Raw genomic sequence first — 16,093 nt, 5'->3', positions numbered from 1 at the left:
GACAGCATGCGGCGCTGGGTTCTGTGTGGAGGTTTACAATGGCTAGTTTACTTTTAGTTTTGAGGATTTTTCAGCTTTGTTATCCAGTTTAAAACATTTTTAAGAAAATAATCAAATGGAATAAATTTCATCACCTTGATGAAATAACTAAAACTGTTACAATACATATTACAATTTTAACAGGGTAACTAACTATCTGTGACATTTCAAAAGTAGAACTTCCGAACACTGAAACAGAAGAAGTGATACAAGCAGCTAGATAGTGAGCCTGGTTTACTTTACAGTTCTATGGAAAGGTATTGGACCCGCTCCTGATTCATGTTATTTTTGTGCCAGTTTCATTCTGAACTTTGTCACATTTTCAAATCAAAACTAGCATGCAGAAAGGGCCAGGGTTTAGCTTGGCAAAATAAACCCTGCTGAATTCTTCAGGATGCAATGTGCGAATAATACAGTAGGTACTACAACAAGATAAATTCGACAGTCTGCATATTTTGTAACAGAGACACACCAACTGTTTTCTCCTGTTTCCATTCTCTAGACTAAGCTGGGCTAAATGCATCCCGACTCCATCTCTGTACATTTACACACAAATCGGTATCGATCTCCTCTAACTTGCACAAAGAAAACAAATTGAACCAGTCTTTAAAAAATGTACAACACATGTACACAACGCAGCTGCATCAGAACATCAGCAGACCACAAGGTGCACCTGCAGCAGACACATGCACTCTGTTAGGAAATACGCTTCCATAAAAGTGAGTAAAAAGAAAAACAGTCATCTTAGACTGACCTGCCTCCCTGCCTGCTGCTTCTGTTACATCTCTAATAGGAGGAAATGGCTTGCGGTGTAGAGAGGATCCAGCCCTTCTGTGGGAGTTTAATTCAATCACAGCTCCGGTCAAAAATGAATTAAAAACTCTCATTAAGCCCCCTCCTGTGTTCCACAGACTAAGCTGGCTGCTACGGCTTCACAAGCAGAGATTTGGGTGTTACATAGAAGCATCAGTTAGCTCTGCAGCTATCTCTCTGTGAGTCAGCCATCACTCACTAACTCCCCATCATTTGGTTATTTTAATTTTCAGCACCAGCGCTCCCCCACGCAGGGAACCTGGTTGCAGATGATCCAAACAAACAGCAGGCCTTGTCGACGTCTCGCTGTTCGAAACTGAGCGAGTCACAGTTTGGCCAAATTGAGAGCCTTCGTGGACTTCATATCTCACTGAGCACAATAAGGATAATACACCCTGATCCACATCACAGTACCATTGACCTTTCCACCGCACACTGTAACTAACCACTTTGGACGGCAGCCAGTCATTATATGGGGCAGCGTGGCATAAAGTGTTGTTTTGTGTCAGCAAGAGAAAGAGGAACCTGTGTGTTGTAACCCCGCAGGAAAACATCTCTGTGCCTCCAGCCACTTATGGCTTTCTGCTGCGGGACCAATTCAGCCTCGCTTTGTCGCCGCTGAGCAGCAGCTTCTATTATCACTGGAGTCACACTGGTACATTGTTACATCTATTGTCAGGACACAATGGCTTATTCTATTCCTGGCCCCATATACTCATTCTGTACTCATTCTTTTATGCATTAAAAAAAAGAAAGAAAGAAAGATGTAAGCAAATTAATTTTCTCAGATAAAATGCTCAAGACATTTCGATTCTCTGCCACTTATGATATGAACAATGTAAGGAGCTCTGAGCAAAATGATCTAATGCAGATAGAAGCCTGCTGCAATCTGGAAAGCTTAAAGCAAACATGTCATGTAATCAGCTGCCTCTATACATGGGGAAAATGCTTTTTTTTTTGTTTCCTTTGTGAGTATTAGCATTCAAACACGAGACATGAGCTCCCCCTGCTGATCCAACAACAGAAGGTGTGATGCCTTCAGGGACCCACAACAAAAGGCCTTATAAAGTGATGAAGAATGAGAAACAGAAATCCACAAAACAACAACAAAGAGACACAGCAACACCTGACAAATACAATTACTCTAAACAGACACAAGATAATCTCAAAGAGAAAAAAATATTCCAGAGACACCCAACACTCCAAAGACACAATACAGCCTCAAAGGAACATGAAATGACCCAGAGACACAAAGATAGCTGTATCCAAAACACCAATCACAAAACAATCAGAGAAAAAAATAGCCTCAAGAGACACAAAATCACCCCAAATACACACTAAATCACTTGAGAGACACAAAAACAAACTCAAAGACACAACATGACAAAAAAGTAAAACAACCCCAAAGAGTCATAAAGAATCATAGAGACCCAAAATGACCTCAAAGACACAAAACACCATCAGAGATACCTCTCATTTCAAATCATTTAATCAGTCTTTTAGATGTTTAAGAGAAAACGAGTTATTCTGCTAACTGATAAATTGTTGAAGTCGTCCTTGATAAGTAAAACTCCATGTATTCACTACAACCAGCTTTTTAAATGGGAATGTTTTCATTTTTCTGCGACAGTAAACTCATCATCTTCGGTATTTGAACAGCTGGTCAGAAAAGACAATACCTTATCTGACCAGCTGTTCTTACACATTTTATAAAAACTCAAAATATATGGCCTAGATATTTTAAAATGTAATTCATATCATAAACATGCAGCGACTACTGGCTTAAAATGAAGGCTGTTTGTCAACTCAGAGAATCTAGAGATGTGAAAGCTGTAATGTAAACCGTAGGCTTCAGTGATCACGTTTATATTTGTTAATCCACTACACAGTCCAGATGTACAATCATCAGTTACGAAACAAAACACAGAATAAAATATAGCGGGACGAAAACTGCAGAAACTTGAGAGTCGGACTGGACGCTTCGCTGATTTACTGTCGCCTCAACATACCGGTGATATAAGATGACGGGACTTAAACCTTGCATGTTGCACCTTTAATGACTCTAACTCAAATTGAAAAGATGTACTAATCGTGGCTATACGGAGACACGGGGCCTTTAACCTCTTTCACCTTGACATGGCACGTTGGAAACGTTCCCGGAGCGGGCAGCCTCAGTTTCCGAGGCGTACCTGAAGGTAACACAACGTTGTCGGGAGCATTTAGAGGCGCAATGTCGGCCGGTCCCGAGTCGTGCGTACACGTGTAGCACCAGTCTGAGGACAGATGGGACCGTGAGGAGGAACCACCTCTAAAAGCGGCAGTACTTGAACCGAAATTTCGTCTCTGCCGAAAGGTCCCGTGAGCTGTCCCCGTCGGTGCTGGTCGGTGTTGCCGGGACGGTCTGGCTGAAGAACATCTCGGTGAGTTTAAATCTGATGCTTGTTGCAGAGGCTGCTGGCTAGCTAGCAAACACCGTAAAGCTGCATGCGTTAAATCAGTTCGACTTCCGGTTAAAAAAAAAAAAAAAAAAAAAAAGAGTCGAAATAAAATGACAGAAAATACAATACGTTGTTTGCCGTTGCATTGACTGAGTATTAGCAGCGTTTTGTTTGAATCCAGAACAGTCCGACGTTGTTTGTCGTGATTTAACACGCAGGGGACACGTGTTCACTCACTTCCTGTGTGAGCAGCGAGCCTCGCTTTTATTTTGAATGTACCGGAGGACGTCACGCGGCGCGTACGTTTGGTAGCTTTTTCAACAAACCTTTGTATTTCAAGAAACTGACAAAAACTGTAAGTTTGTTCAGCAAACGTTAAAGTGCCCGTTTCCCACTGAAGACCCATTAAGGCCTCGTTTTATCCGGTGAACTGTCGCGTCGCTATCAGCCAGCGGAGCAGGCGGTGTTGCGGTTCGGTTGACTTCGTTCACCGTCGTACCCGGACGGGGCGGTCCGCTCGCGTCCTCCTTACGGAGTTCGGAAGTCACCACCCGCTCGGCCTGCGCGGTGTATAAAAAACGAGCACTTCAAATGGACCACGCTTTAGATGGCGAGACCCGTGTTTTGAGAAGGATTGAAAACTTTTAACACGTTTTGTTTTTACAACTACTTGGTAAATCCGGTGACCCCCGAGTTTTTGTAATTCTAATGAACCAGTCGTTATGTGGAATAAAAGTGTATTGTTTATTTCCGTGTTACTGAGGCAACAACTCACTCAGTGTGGGGTCTCTTTTACAGCTGGGACATGGATGTGGATCTTTTACTGAACTGTTTTCAGTCCTTATTGTGAGCTTTTGTCAAGTCTGCTAATATAATTACCGAATCCTGATTAGATAGTGAAACAGCCTCCAGACGCTCTAAAGGAGTGAAAAGGCTTTATTCAATAGTCTATTATCTTTTATATTGTAAATTCAACACCAATACACAGTCAAATGCAACAGTTCTATAGTCTCGCATCATAATACAGTTTCAGGATACCAAAGTGTGGATGAACATTTTTAACTCAAGCTCCACCTACTGCTCTTTACAAAGCTGTCAGCCACTTGAAATGGCCTTCATTAGCATGTGGAGTTTGGTCAGGTCAGGTCATGATAAGCAGGTCACATGGAGTTGCTCATGTGTGGTGATGAAGGCCTCTCGAATCTCTGAATATCTTTTAATGTTGTACTTTTTGACTGTAATTTGTCTGTCTGCTGATACCAGAGCTCGATGATGAAGTACATCCTTGTGACCGGAGGAGTCATCTCCGGCATCGGTAAAGGCATCATTGCGAGCAGTGTGGGCACGATCCTCAAGTCCTGCGGCTTACATGTAACTGCGATCAAGATCGACCCTTACATCAACATAGACGCAGGCACCTTCTCGCCCTACGAGCACGGTAAGTGGAAATGATCAGTATAAATGAACACGTGTGGTCTGAGGTCTGATTGTTCATCCCACTCTGTCCAGGTGAAGTGTTTGTGCTGGACGACGGCGGCGAGGTGGACTTGGATCTGGGGAACTACGAACGCTTCCTTGACATCCGGCTGACGAAAGACAACAACCTGACGACCGGCAAGATCTATCAGGCGGTCATCAATAAGGAGAGGAAGGGAGACTACCTGGGCAAGACCGTGCAGGGTAAGCAGCTGCTGCGTCACTGAGAGAGGGTGTTCATGATCAGGAAATAAGTACTTCTCTAAGAATGCTTTTCTACTTCTCTCTTCTCCAGTGGTGCCACACATCACAGATGCGATCCAGGAATGGGTTGTAAAACAGGCCAGGGTACCAGTTGAGGACGATGATGTACAACCTCAAGTCTGTGTTATAGAGGTAAGCTGGGGGATGAAAAAAACAAAATAGCTATTAAGATCACTGTTATTATCTTTTACAGCTCTGAATCGACTCGGATGCTAAAAATCTATTTCTTCGTCATAACGTTAGTTAATGATACGTCAATGGAATCAATAAGGGCTGGATTTCAAGAGGACCGTGTGTGTTGTGTTCTGGCTCCGACGCCAAAGCTGATCGCGTCTATTCGAGACGATGCTTGTTATTACACCCGACACGCTGCAGCGCATTTCAGAAGTGTCGCAGAAGCAGCTCTACGCTATGTTTTGATAAAAAATACGTGTCTGTAATCTATTTTTGATGGAAGTGACATCAAGCTGCATGGATCTGTTGGGCAGGAAGTCAGACAGAGGAAAGATGCAGAACATCCTATCAATGTTCACAATAACAATCCCAATTATATGTCACCAATACATCAACGTCTACACTGGGGTCTTTAAAATAGCTAACAGCCCGTATGTGAAATATAGATATGAAATAATTATTAGAAATACTGTTTTGTTTAACAGTTAAAACACAGCAAACATTATTACCTCGGTCTGTTGGCTGCAACACAACAAAGTAGAAAATAAACAATGAACAGTAAAAGGACAAAAAAGAAAACATTAAACAACATTTACCTGGTAGAAGCTCGGAAATCCAGGGAAAAAATGGCCAAATCAGGAAGTCAACAAGTGACAGACAAAAGGCTTCGCTTCTGAAATGCTTCTGGTCGGATATGAACTAAATGTGATATGCCGAGTCAAAGGCTGCCGTGATCATCACTGCTTTATTTGTGTTTGCAGCTCGGAGGCACCGTGGGAGACATCGAGAGTATGCCCTTCATCGAGGCCTTCAGGCAGTTCCAGTTTAAAGTGAAGAGGGAGAACTTCTGTAATATTCACGTCAGTCTGATACCACAGGTAAGACCTTCGACCACAGGCAAACATGTTCAGAGCATCTCCAGACGAAAACACTGGATGACGCAGTGAAACACTCGGTGTTGTGTTTCTGCAGGCTTTGCTTTAATCTGATGGTTGGTTACGTTACTCGGCCCAACCAATTATTCAAAGCAGCGGGATCTGCCTGAGCACAGACAAACAAAATGTAGACAGATGAGAAATCTTTCACGCGGGCGCAAAGAAAAAAGTGTAAGATGGAAAACAAAAAGGACTTCTCAAATAGAACTGGTACAAGGTGCTCCATATTTACAAAGCTTCTATTTATTTGTCAATAGTTACTCAGATCTATCAGAATCGCCAAATTTGTGACACAAAATTTGACTGAACCTCCAAACAGCGTGTCCACAGTTAGTCTGCTTTAAACACTCGGTCCACACTTCTGCACTTTATATTTGTATCTTCTTGTCTACCTGTGTGACATAATGGAAACTGCAGGTTTGTGTCTGGCTCCACACAGTCTGTTGATGGTGTGTGTGTGTGTGTGTGTGTGTGTGTGTGTGTGTGTGTGTGTGTGTGTGTGTGTGTGTGTGTGTGTGTGTGTAGCCCAGTGCAACAGGAGAGCAGAAAACCAAACCAACACAGAGCAGCGTCAGAGAGCTGAGAGGACTGGGACTGTCTCCTGACCTGGTGAGTCACCTGCTGTTCAGGCGTCTTATAAAATGTGCTAAGTTTTCTGGAACTGGTTTTATTATTTATATTTAACTAGTTGTGTTTTAAAATGTTGGAGAATCCTGAAAGTAATTGTTTTTTGGATGGTTTTATCCAACAAGTCTGGGATGTTGGATGCCAAGGATGGTGTATGATTTAGATTTTTCCCATTTGACGACATAATGTCGCTGTTGTCTCTCTGCATAGTTAGACACAATGAAGAAGCCTGTTGTTATTATTAGCTTATAGTCACTGTTAGAAAAATTACTCAAGAGGCTTGGTTCAAAATCAAACACATCGGACATTTTATTCTTGCAAGAAGGAGCAACTACATGCACCCTCAAAGAGAGGTGTCCAGCAGGGCTCTTTCCTTCTCAGGGATCGCCCCAGCCGGGCTCACCCCAGCAGTCCTCTGGTTCTCACTTTCCACCTAGTCCTCTTAGGGCAGCTTCTATACAGTTGACAAACAGTAGACCATCACCCCCATTCCCTTTGTATCTGCTTTTGTACGGTAATACAGAGTTGGTTGCAGGTAACAACACCAGATAGTCGTCAATTACATGCGGAAAGAATCACTTGCAAATAAGACAGAAAACAAAGGAAACTTTTCGGAGCCTTCTTGACAAAGAGACTTTCCGGAGCCACAATGCAAACAAGAGGAAGAGACAAATCCTTTTTTTCCATCAGTCACAGTAACATGATTGATGTCGTTTTACAAGAGAGTCTGTCACAGCAGTAAAGAGCACGTTGGCTGCATCTTCTGTGAAAACAAGTGCTATTAATGGTCTTTAAATAATAATAATCCAACACATACTATCTGTAAGAAAACATAGTGCAACCTCTCATTGATATAAGGGTCTATAAACTCAAGTAACTTAACATATTCTGTGTGATTAGACTGACGCAGGGATAAGTGAGAGAGTTGGCAGCCAAATTGTCATAAGGCCAAGTTTCCCTTCAGCCCCGTCCCGTCTGGTGTTACCTCCTGCAGAACTTCTCTTCAGTACCTTTACTGTGGAGGAATCGCTGGAGTTTTGCAAAACTGCAAGCTCATGCAAATATTGTGCAGATTGGTTGAATTTGTATTAATTATTGGGATTTCCTGAAGAGACTGATTATCTTTGATATTGGGGAGTTTTGATGAGGAGGAGTTGGGTTTTGTGTCATTCATCAATCAGATAATTACACAACAGTGAAGATGCTCAGTTAGATGTGATTCTTACACATCAGGATTGTTGGCAGGAAAAAAAAGCGCACACTTTACTTGTTGTAAAGTAAGTAACAGAGTCACAGCTCTTCATAAAGTACGACACACTGAGATCTCGGTTATCAATGCTTCATGATGCTCTTCTTCATCTTCTGTGTTTTTTCCTCTGAGAGCTCACTAACATTTCTCCTCTCTGCTGACAGATCATGTGCCGCTGTTCAACTGCTCTGGAGAACTCCGTCAAAGAAAAGATCTCAATGTTCTGCCACGTAGAACCTGAACAGGTGGGTGTGAAGCACAAGTCAGCTTTGATGAAGGAGAGTGGAGAGTCTGAGCAGCACTAAACTCGCTGACCTGTCTGTCTCCAGGTGATCTGCGTGCACGACGTGTCATCCATCTACAGAGTACCGTTACTGCTGGAGGACCAGGGCGTGGTGAGCTACCTGAGCAAGAGGCTGAACATGCCCATAGAGACCCGACACAGGAAAATGCTGACTAAGTGGAAGGTGATGTCCGACAGGTGTGTCGGCAGCAGAGGTCAAGGATCAGCTGAAAAACGCTCTTGTCGGGGTTCAGCGTTTCCTGTGAGATCAGATTCCTGCTTCACTCCAGAGGAGGTCAGACAGTGTACTCATGCTCATGTTGTCCTCTCAGGTCCGACCGACTGCTGGAGCGCTGCTCCATCACTCTGGTGGGGAAGTACACCAAGTTCTCCGACTCCTATGCTTCTGTTGTAAAGGCGCTGGAGCACTCGGCCCTGGCCATCAGCCATAAACTGGAGATTAAGGTATGTACACCGTGTTGTTAAGCTCCAGTGGTCGTAGCCACGTTTGTATTCATATAGACAGTAGACACACTACATATTTGTTGGAATGGTTTTCAACACTGGTGTCAGTGAAAAGTGCAGAAGGAGCTCAGGCAGGCTGTGGACTTGTGAAGAAGCATTGTTTGTGTGATTTCTAAGTGGGTTTATGGACATTTATTTGCAATAAACATCAGAGGTAATGATATAGTCAGTGAGTGTAAGTCACCCTGAATCTAAAAAAAAAAATCTTTTTTTCACTTAAATCTTTATTTATTCTTAGCTCCATATTAATAACTCGTAAACAGCCTGAGAAATACAATTCCTCTCTTCCGTCGTACAGCTCTGCTTTTTTCCACAGTTCCCTTCTTAAGTTGCCAGTTCAGATGTTGAATTCTGTCCATTTTCTCTACTTCTTCGACTTGTGCTTTTTCTAATCTCATTACGTGTCAGTTTTTCTATTGTGTAGATTTCTTCTACGATTGTTGTCCATTGATCTTTTGTTGGTGGTTCAACCTTTCCCCAGTTCTTTGTTATTGTTTTTTACATGCTACTAAGAGTATTTTCACCAAATATGTCATTTCCAGTAATTGTTTCTTCAGTGAAACGAGAGATAAAGTGTCTTACAGTTCAATGGCATCTTATATCCTAATATTTGTTGTAGCACTTTACATCCATCCATTATTTATACCCGCTTTTATCCCGGGCTGGAGCCTATCCCAGCTCACATTGGGCGAAGACAGGGTTCACCCTGGACAGATCACCAGTCCATCACAGGACCAACACATAGAGACAGATGGAAACAAAGACCATTCACGCTCTCATTCACACCTAAGGGCCATTTGTAGAACAATCAATTAACCTGATATGCATGTCTTTGGATGGTGGGAGGAAGCTGGAGTACCCAGAAAGAACCCACGCAGACACAACATGCAAACTCCACACAGAAAGGCCCGGATCGAACCCGGAACCTTTTTACTGTGAGGCGACAATGCTAACCACTGCACCACTGCACCGCCCCGCACTTTACATACCATTTCCCAAAACACAGTTCTTTTCTCACATTGCCAGAACACATGTTCGTGATCTCCATCTCCTGATCCACTCTCTCTCCAACACCTTTGGTGTCTTTTTATTTGTTTACTCTTCACCTTTGGTGTAATGAAAAAAGGTTTTCCACTTGAACTCCCTCCAAGTCCGCAAGCTGGTGGATGTCTGATGGATTTTCCTAATTTATCATGTCTGTATTTTAACCTGATGGACACAAATTGCCTCCAAATTCCCACCCGTTCTTCTTAGTTGAATAGTGCAGCGAGTATTTATCACCGAGATGCAACACATACCCTGCGAAACTGCACAACTTGAGCTTTGTAGAAATGTCAGTCCTTCGTCTGTGATGAAGCGTTGCAGAGAAACTTCAAAGTTGCATCATCGTTACAGTCTGCGTGAAGCGCTGCGTCCATCTTCACACCAGCTACTCTTAATTGAATAATTCCCAAAGTCCCAATAGCTTCACAACGTGCTGAAACTCAAAACAAACAGCAGAACGTAACTTTTCTGATGAGACCCTTCGTTTCTCTGTACGGCAAAGTGTTTTCAACCCATCCAGTTTTGAAATCACAACTGACTCGGATTGTCTCCAACATAAGGCTGACATGACATCCCACTTTGTATGAAAAAAATGAACAATAACAACATATATATGTAGGCCCACACTACAGCGGAGTTATTAGCACATATTGCAGGGGTGTCTTCCCTCTGTGTGACTCCCTGGTTTGGACCTCAGGCCACACGCAGTCATTCAGGACATTTATTCCCCATCAGGCACTAAACACATGTTTGTCCTCCAGTGTCCCACAAACATGGTTCAGATATTGTCATATTGTAGACAATCTCCTCTACTCAATTACAAACAGATATGTCTACTGTAACACTGGAAGCGCCGGGTCAGATACGAACACAGGAACACGGTGCAGAGAGCTGCGTTCAGTATTTCTGTTTATTCAGAGGACATCAGCTGAGTCCTTTAATGTAGGTCAGGACACATTAGTGTTCACTCTGCTTAAAGAGCAGATCCGATCTCAATTCGTCCTGGGTGTGTTCAGTGGAGCAGAGCGTTCACTGCTTCCTGTAGCTCATCGTGTGTTTACCCACTGGTTGTCTGCCTGTAAACGCACCATCTAAAGTGTGTTCACCTCTCCTCAGTATATCGACTCGGCGTATTTGGAGCCGAGCACTCTGAAGGAGGACCCGGTGGAATACCACAAAGCATGGCAGAAGCTCTGCAGCGCTGAGTGAGTGTTACACACAAAGAGGACGTCCTGTTCAGAGAGGTGATACAGCATAAATATTAAAGGAACAGTTTATAACAATGGCTTGTTTTTGTCCTCAGTGGCATCCTGGTTCCTGGAGGTTTTGGTGTCAGAGGAACTGAAGGAAAGATTCACGCCATTAATTGGGCCAGGACACAGAAGAAACCCTTCCTAGGTACAAAACAGATGAACTGTCTGTTGAACTCGGTCTTACTTCATGTTCCATGGAAATGAACAGCAGCAATAGTAGAGCACATTGTGTCTGTGATGTTTCTGCAGGTGTTTGTCTCGGGATGCAGCTGGCTGTATGTGAATTTGCCAGGAACGAGCTGGACTGGACAGGTAATGTTACTGCCAGGGTGTTTGCTTTTTATATGACAAAGAAACCTTTTATATGAGATTTGATCAAAAAGCTCCAAGGCGGTTCCTGCTGCGCACAAACAGGGTGAAAGCACCATGACGTGCACAAAGCAGTGGGAAGCTATAACCTTCGTAAGTTCTACCACTTCATCATCACCTGAGTTCCACACGTTCTGGTGAGTGGTGGTACCACCGAGACTTCACCTTGAATTTCAGCAGAGAAGCGTCACATTTTGTGTGTTGTGATGTTTTTGAGGGCGAACATTCAGTGTAAAGCAGCTGAACTGTGGCGCCGTGGCAACTTGACAATGTGTTTCCTCTCCATGCGATGAAAACAAGTTTTCCGCCCTCAACAACACAATCGTCGCTCCCCACCAATCCTACTCAACCAATTGGCTCCCTGCTACTTCTTTCTGTTCCCCAAAAATTTGACACAAACTTTGATGTGCGCTCTGCTCAAGTTTCAGGTCCATGTTAAAATAACAAATGTGCACACATCAGGGTTACAAAAATGGAACTCGGGTCCTGATTTTGATTTAGTGACGCGTCACAGTGTGGATCCTTCAACATGGATGTTTACAATCCAGTGGGTTGGTTGCCGTCGAGTTCTGTCACAATCAGCTGCCCATCAAGAGTCCAACACAGTGGTGTGATGCAGCCTCGGTGGAGGAATGAGTGAACTGAGAGTCGGGGTTCCTCTGTATTACTCCGACCAGCTGCCCTGTCAGCTGTTATCTGCCTCTGTGTGTGTGTGTGTGTGTGTGTGTGTGTGTGTCAGCACGCTGAACAGTGAGTGGGTAGAGCGAACAGATGAATGAATGAAACTGCATGTTTTAGTTAGTGATTGTAAAAGGCATTCATGTTTGTACCTTCCAGGAGGTCGGCAGCAGCAGCAGCAAACGTAGCTAACAGCAAGTCTTTGTGTTTCTCACTTAGATGCCAACTCAACTGAATTTAACCCGGAATCAAAGCATCCTGTGGTACGTTTTTATAATAACTGAATAATCAGACTCGTGTAGGAAGTACTAAGTTATTCAAACTGTTTGACGTAACCTCTGCAGGTGATCGATATGCCAGAACACAACCCCGGGCAGATGGGAGGCACCATGAGGCTCGGGAAGAGACGGACCGTTTTCAAAACCACCAGCAGTGTACTACGTAAGAACAGCTTTCTGTTCACCGCGGACCAGCTGCTGCTCTGTGCTCACAGCTCTTCTGTTTTCCAGGCAAGCTTTACGGGAATGCAGATTATGTGGATGAACGGCACAGACATCGCTTTGAGGTAAATCTGACCTCCCGGTTCATCATCGTTTTACAATAGCGCCGTTGAGAGGATGTTGTTTTAACTTTTGTCTCCTTGCGCAGGTCAACCCTGAGCTGAGAGGTCACTTTGAAGAAAAGGGCTTCCGCTTCGTGGGTCAGGATGTAGAAGGAGAGAGGATGGAGATCATAGAGCTGGATGGTGAGGAAAGCAATACTTGGAATTACTTTCAGGGTGTTAAAAGTGAACCATTCCTCTCTGATCTAAAATTGAATGATCTATTTTCAGATCATCCCTATTTTGTTGGAGTGCAGTACCACCCCGAGTTCACCTCTCGCCCCATCAAGCCATCACCTCCCTACCTGGGTTTGCTACTGGCTACTGCAGGGAAACTGCAGAGTTACTTACAAAAAGGCTGCCGTCTGTCGCCACGGTAATCAGATCACATATCTCAACATACCTGTACATTAAAAGTGTGGACGCTAACGGGACTGTTTTGTGTCTGACACAGGGACACGTACAGTGACCAGAGCGGCAGCAGCACTCCAGACTCCGAAATATCAGAACTGAAATTACCCTCCAGCTCCAGTGAATGACTAATGGAAGACCCATCATGCAGTTCAGTGTTTTGTAAACTATCATCTTCGTTACAAACTCTAAGTGACTTGCAGCTCGTACCCCTGATGTGACTGGCTCATTCTTCAGTGTAGTGGTGACTACAAGGCATGTCAGACCTGGAATGAACTACTCTACAAACCTGCTGCCATTGCATGTAGGTTTGCTGGGAGACATCAACAGAAACTGCAGGTCCAGTAAGTTGTCTCGTCTGTACTATTGGGGCCTTATTGTAAAATAAGTACAGCCAAGTCAATGCAGCGAGTTTAAATATTTTTCTTCTTATCTTAATGTGAATGGACAATAAAGAAATTCCAAAAGTACTTGTTCAGGTTCAGTTTGTTTTATTGAGTTCAACAGAATTATCAGGGTTTCCATTAACAACTATGCGTGGAGGTTTATAAACCTTCAGCTTCCCCCCCCCCAGTCCAGTCCACAGTCGTGCTTAAGGGGTGAGCCTGTCTGGGTTTCTGGCATCACCACAGCCTGCAGCAGTTCATCCAGGCAGACCATTTCCACCAACATGGCACCCAACCTGAGAATTCAAAAAAAAAAAAAACACTTTAGTGCAGTTCAGTAGCATTTTCTGAACAGATTCATTGAAGGCCTGATCTCAGTCCCATATCCGCAAGCTTCATCCAGCAGTCCACATTGTATTCATCATCATCATCATAGATCAGAACAAAGCATCTACAAGTGGTTTTATTTTAGAAAACATGCATACCTTCAAACACGGCCACGTCTGGGCCACGTGAGCCCCCAGAGAGCCCAGCTACACCAGTCTGGAGATCATGACCAGATTAATGCCTGGAAGAAATAACGGTCCATTAGATACCTGGAGTGTTAATTACTTGCCTGCCTCACTAGCAGGACTAGTGTTGGACAGTTGAGTGGCTGCTGATGGCACCAAGTGGCCACAGCAGTCAAAGACCACCCCATTTTCTAGCATGCACTTGGAGAACCACGAGCTACAGACAAGCCCAGGTCCTTAGGATAGCACGCTGGAACGTAGACAAGCTACGAAGAAGCTGAAATTACCTGAACATCAGCAGTCTTCATCCAGTGATTTGTTTGTCATCCATCAGTCACCTAAGAGAAAGAGGATTTTAATTAGTCATTTTATTTCCCAATCTCTACTTCCGACAAATTTGAGTAAATATGGCTCAGTTACAAATGTCTCAAGCATGACTTAATCTCAGTGAGGGCAAGTTTGTCATCACAGCCAGGTGTGTTTCAGTTGAAGTCACCGTTCAGCAATTTACCTGCATGTGATGGCCTTATTGTCATCGTGCTCCTTTGCCACCAGCCAGGATCTGCAGAAAGATGGAGGAAGGCAAGTTAATATCACATTCAGCTACTTCACAGACTGACCAGCAAACAGTTCAAATGTCCTTCCCCTTAATGTTGCTGAAGCAGTTATTTTACAAACTGAACAGCGACCGTCGGTGAAAGTCTTGATCTGGGCTTCCTGTTGACCGTTCACTGCTACATCAGAGCACGAACGGCTTCGATAGGAGCCCGTTTTAGACAGCAGAGGGAAGTCTGGATAGAAAACCTCACCTGCTCCACGGCTGGAGAAGCTCTCCGTACAGCTGCCATTTGCATTCGACCCTGTAAAGAGGAAAAGGACAGTCGGTGCATGTCATAAAGATGGAGCCAGAGGGACTGTTCAGAGGTTCTCCGAAATTAAAAAGGAGGGCACCTTCTTGTAGGGCAGGACAGACATTTGTCATTTAAGGAGCATAATGAAGCAGTCACATGTATTTTCAACTTGTATGATGATAACCCACAGCTGAAGCTTTTTGTTTGTTCATGCAGGTGAGAAGTTCCAGATCAAATGAATGCATCAAGCACGTGTAGTTCATGTTCAATAAAGTTCAACACCAAACCTCCTAGTCTGTCCGGTCACTAGTTGTCTGTCCGGTCACTAGTTGTGTGTCCGGTCACTAGTTGTGTGTCTGGTCACTAGTTGTGTGTCTGGTCACTAGTTCCCGAGGGAGAGAGGACTTCAACACAGCCACGTGCTCCGCACGCATTAGCATTCATTTAGCCTAAGCTCCCGCTAGCCCTCCGCCTCGTCCAGGCTGACGTTTCTTTCACGTCAAAGTAAGTCTGTGCAGAAGGACTTCTCGTACAGGTGTAACTCTGTCGTGGTCCTCACTGTGAAGCAGTACTTGTCTCGGGCATGTCTGCGGTAGTTACAAACTCAGCACATCTGCCCGCTAAAACGTTTTGCGCAGTTGCTACTCGTTTAAAATACATTATATCCTCAAGAAGTTGACGTCACATGCTGAAAGTACAGTTATCAAACAAATACACGTGCACAACATTTGGTTAAGACGAGAAGACGGGCTGAGGCCTTACTGAAGCTGAGTCCCTCCTGCCTGCTGTCCCGTGGAAGAGCCGGAGAGGAAGAGGTCGGAGGGAGGGTCCGCTGCCCTTATATATACGGTCGTGACCGGCAGCGGCCCGGTGATTGGCCCGCAGAGCTCACGTGGACCGCTTGCATGACGGGATATGTATTTTGTCGGGTTTTTCAGATCGCGCCGTATTTCGAGGTCTATTATCAGTTAGACGCATGAATAATAACGCACACCGAGTTTTATACACGTCATTAACCACACATTTTTTCACAAGGAAGGGCAGAAGTGAATATATTGTGTAGAAAGAGCGATATGAGGTAGAATCAGGTCATATCTGGAGGAGAGGAAGTTTAACGTGGTTCAGAACCACGGACAGCACCACTGATCGGAGGCTCGTGGTTTGG

The 16,093-nt window shown here is 44.1% G+C and overlaps 1 protein-coding gene, 1 long non-coding RNA gene and 3 other non-coding genes across 5 annotated transcripts; 1 reads left to right on the top strand and 4 right to left on the bottom strand.

Annotated features, from left to right (window-relative positions):
- Positions 1-3,076: 3,076 nt before the first annotated feature.
- On the top strand, positions 3,077-13,649 carry ctps1a (CTP synthase 1a). Its single transcript, XM_069177062.1, has 18 exons — positions 3,077-3,272; positions 4,554-4,728; positions 4,800-4,970; positions 5,062-5,162; positions 5,966-6,082; positions 6,665-6,748; positions 8,180-8,260; positions 8,345-8,496; positions 8,631-8,763; positions 10,984-11,072; positions 11,171-11,265; positions 11,370-11,432; positions 12,387-12,430; positions 12,512-12,608; positions 12,677-12,732; positions 12,816-12,912; positions 13,000-13,144; positions 13,223-13,649. The coding sequence occupies exons 2-18, from the start codon at positions 4,560-4,562 to the stop codon at positions 13,305-13,307; spliced, it is 1,779 nt and encodes a 592-aa protein (XP_069033163.1). The 5' UTR covers positions 3,077-3,272; positions 4,554-4,559; the 3' UTR covers positions 13,308-13,649.
- Position 13,650: 1 nt separating this feature from the next.
- Positions 13,651-15,796, bottom strand: LOC138215091 (uncharacterized). Its single transcript, XR_011179685.1, has 6 exons — positions 15,691-15,796; positions 14,887-14,937; positions 14,589-14,639; positions 14,365-14,415; positions 14,051-14,133; positions 13,651-13,861 (listed from the first exon to the last, which is right to left on the bottom strand). It is a non-coding gene; the product is annotated as an uncharacterized lncRNA (long non-coding RNA).
- LOC138215135 (small nucleolar RNA SNORD99) lies at positions 13,932-14,007 on the bottom strand. The gene has a single exon (XR_011179705.1). It is a non-coding gene; the product is annotated as a small nucleolar RNA SNORD99 (small nucleolar RNA).
- LOC138215125 (small nucleolar RNA SNORA44) lies at positions 14,200-14,330 on the bottom strand. The gene has a single exon (XR_011179696.1). It is a non-coding gene; the product is annotated as a small nucleolar RNA SNORA44 (small nucleolar RNA).
- LOC138215116 (small nucleolar RNA SNORA16B/SNORA16A family) lies at positions 14,711-14,848 on the bottom strand. Its single transcript, XR_011179687.1, has one exon. It is a non-coding gene; the product is annotated as a small nucleolar RNA SNORA16B/SNORA16A family (small nucleolar RNA).
- Positions 15,797-16,093: the final 297 nt, after the last annotated feature.

This window comes from Embiotoca jacksoni, unplaced genomic scaffold, assembly GCF_022577435.1.
Source record: "Embiotoca jacksoni isolate LCO1_2020_lvr unplaced genomic scaffold, fEmbJac1.0.p SCAF_7, whole genome shotgun sequence".
NCBI classification, from domain to species: domain Eukaryota; kingdom Metazoa; phylum Chordata; class Actinopteri; family Embiotocidae; genus Embiotoca; species Embiotoca jacksoni.
Note: the sequence above shows the minus strand (reverse complement) of the source record. Positions and strands in the feature narration are given on the sequence as shown.

Bases quoted from the DNA above. Each gene is read 5' to 3' on its own strand.
- ctps1a (XM_069177062.1), top strand. From the start codon at position 4,560: ATGATGAAGTACATCCTTGTGACCGGAGGAGTCATCTCCGGCATCGGT. The intron at 8,764-10,983 runs GTATGTACACCG...ACCTCTCCTCAG, and splicing joins GCCATAAACTGGAGATTAAG to TATATCGACTCGGCGTATTT. The intron at 13,145-13,222 runs GTAATCAGATCA...TGTCTGACACAG, and splicing joins GGCTGCCGTCTGTCGCCACG to GGACACGTACAGTGACCAGA.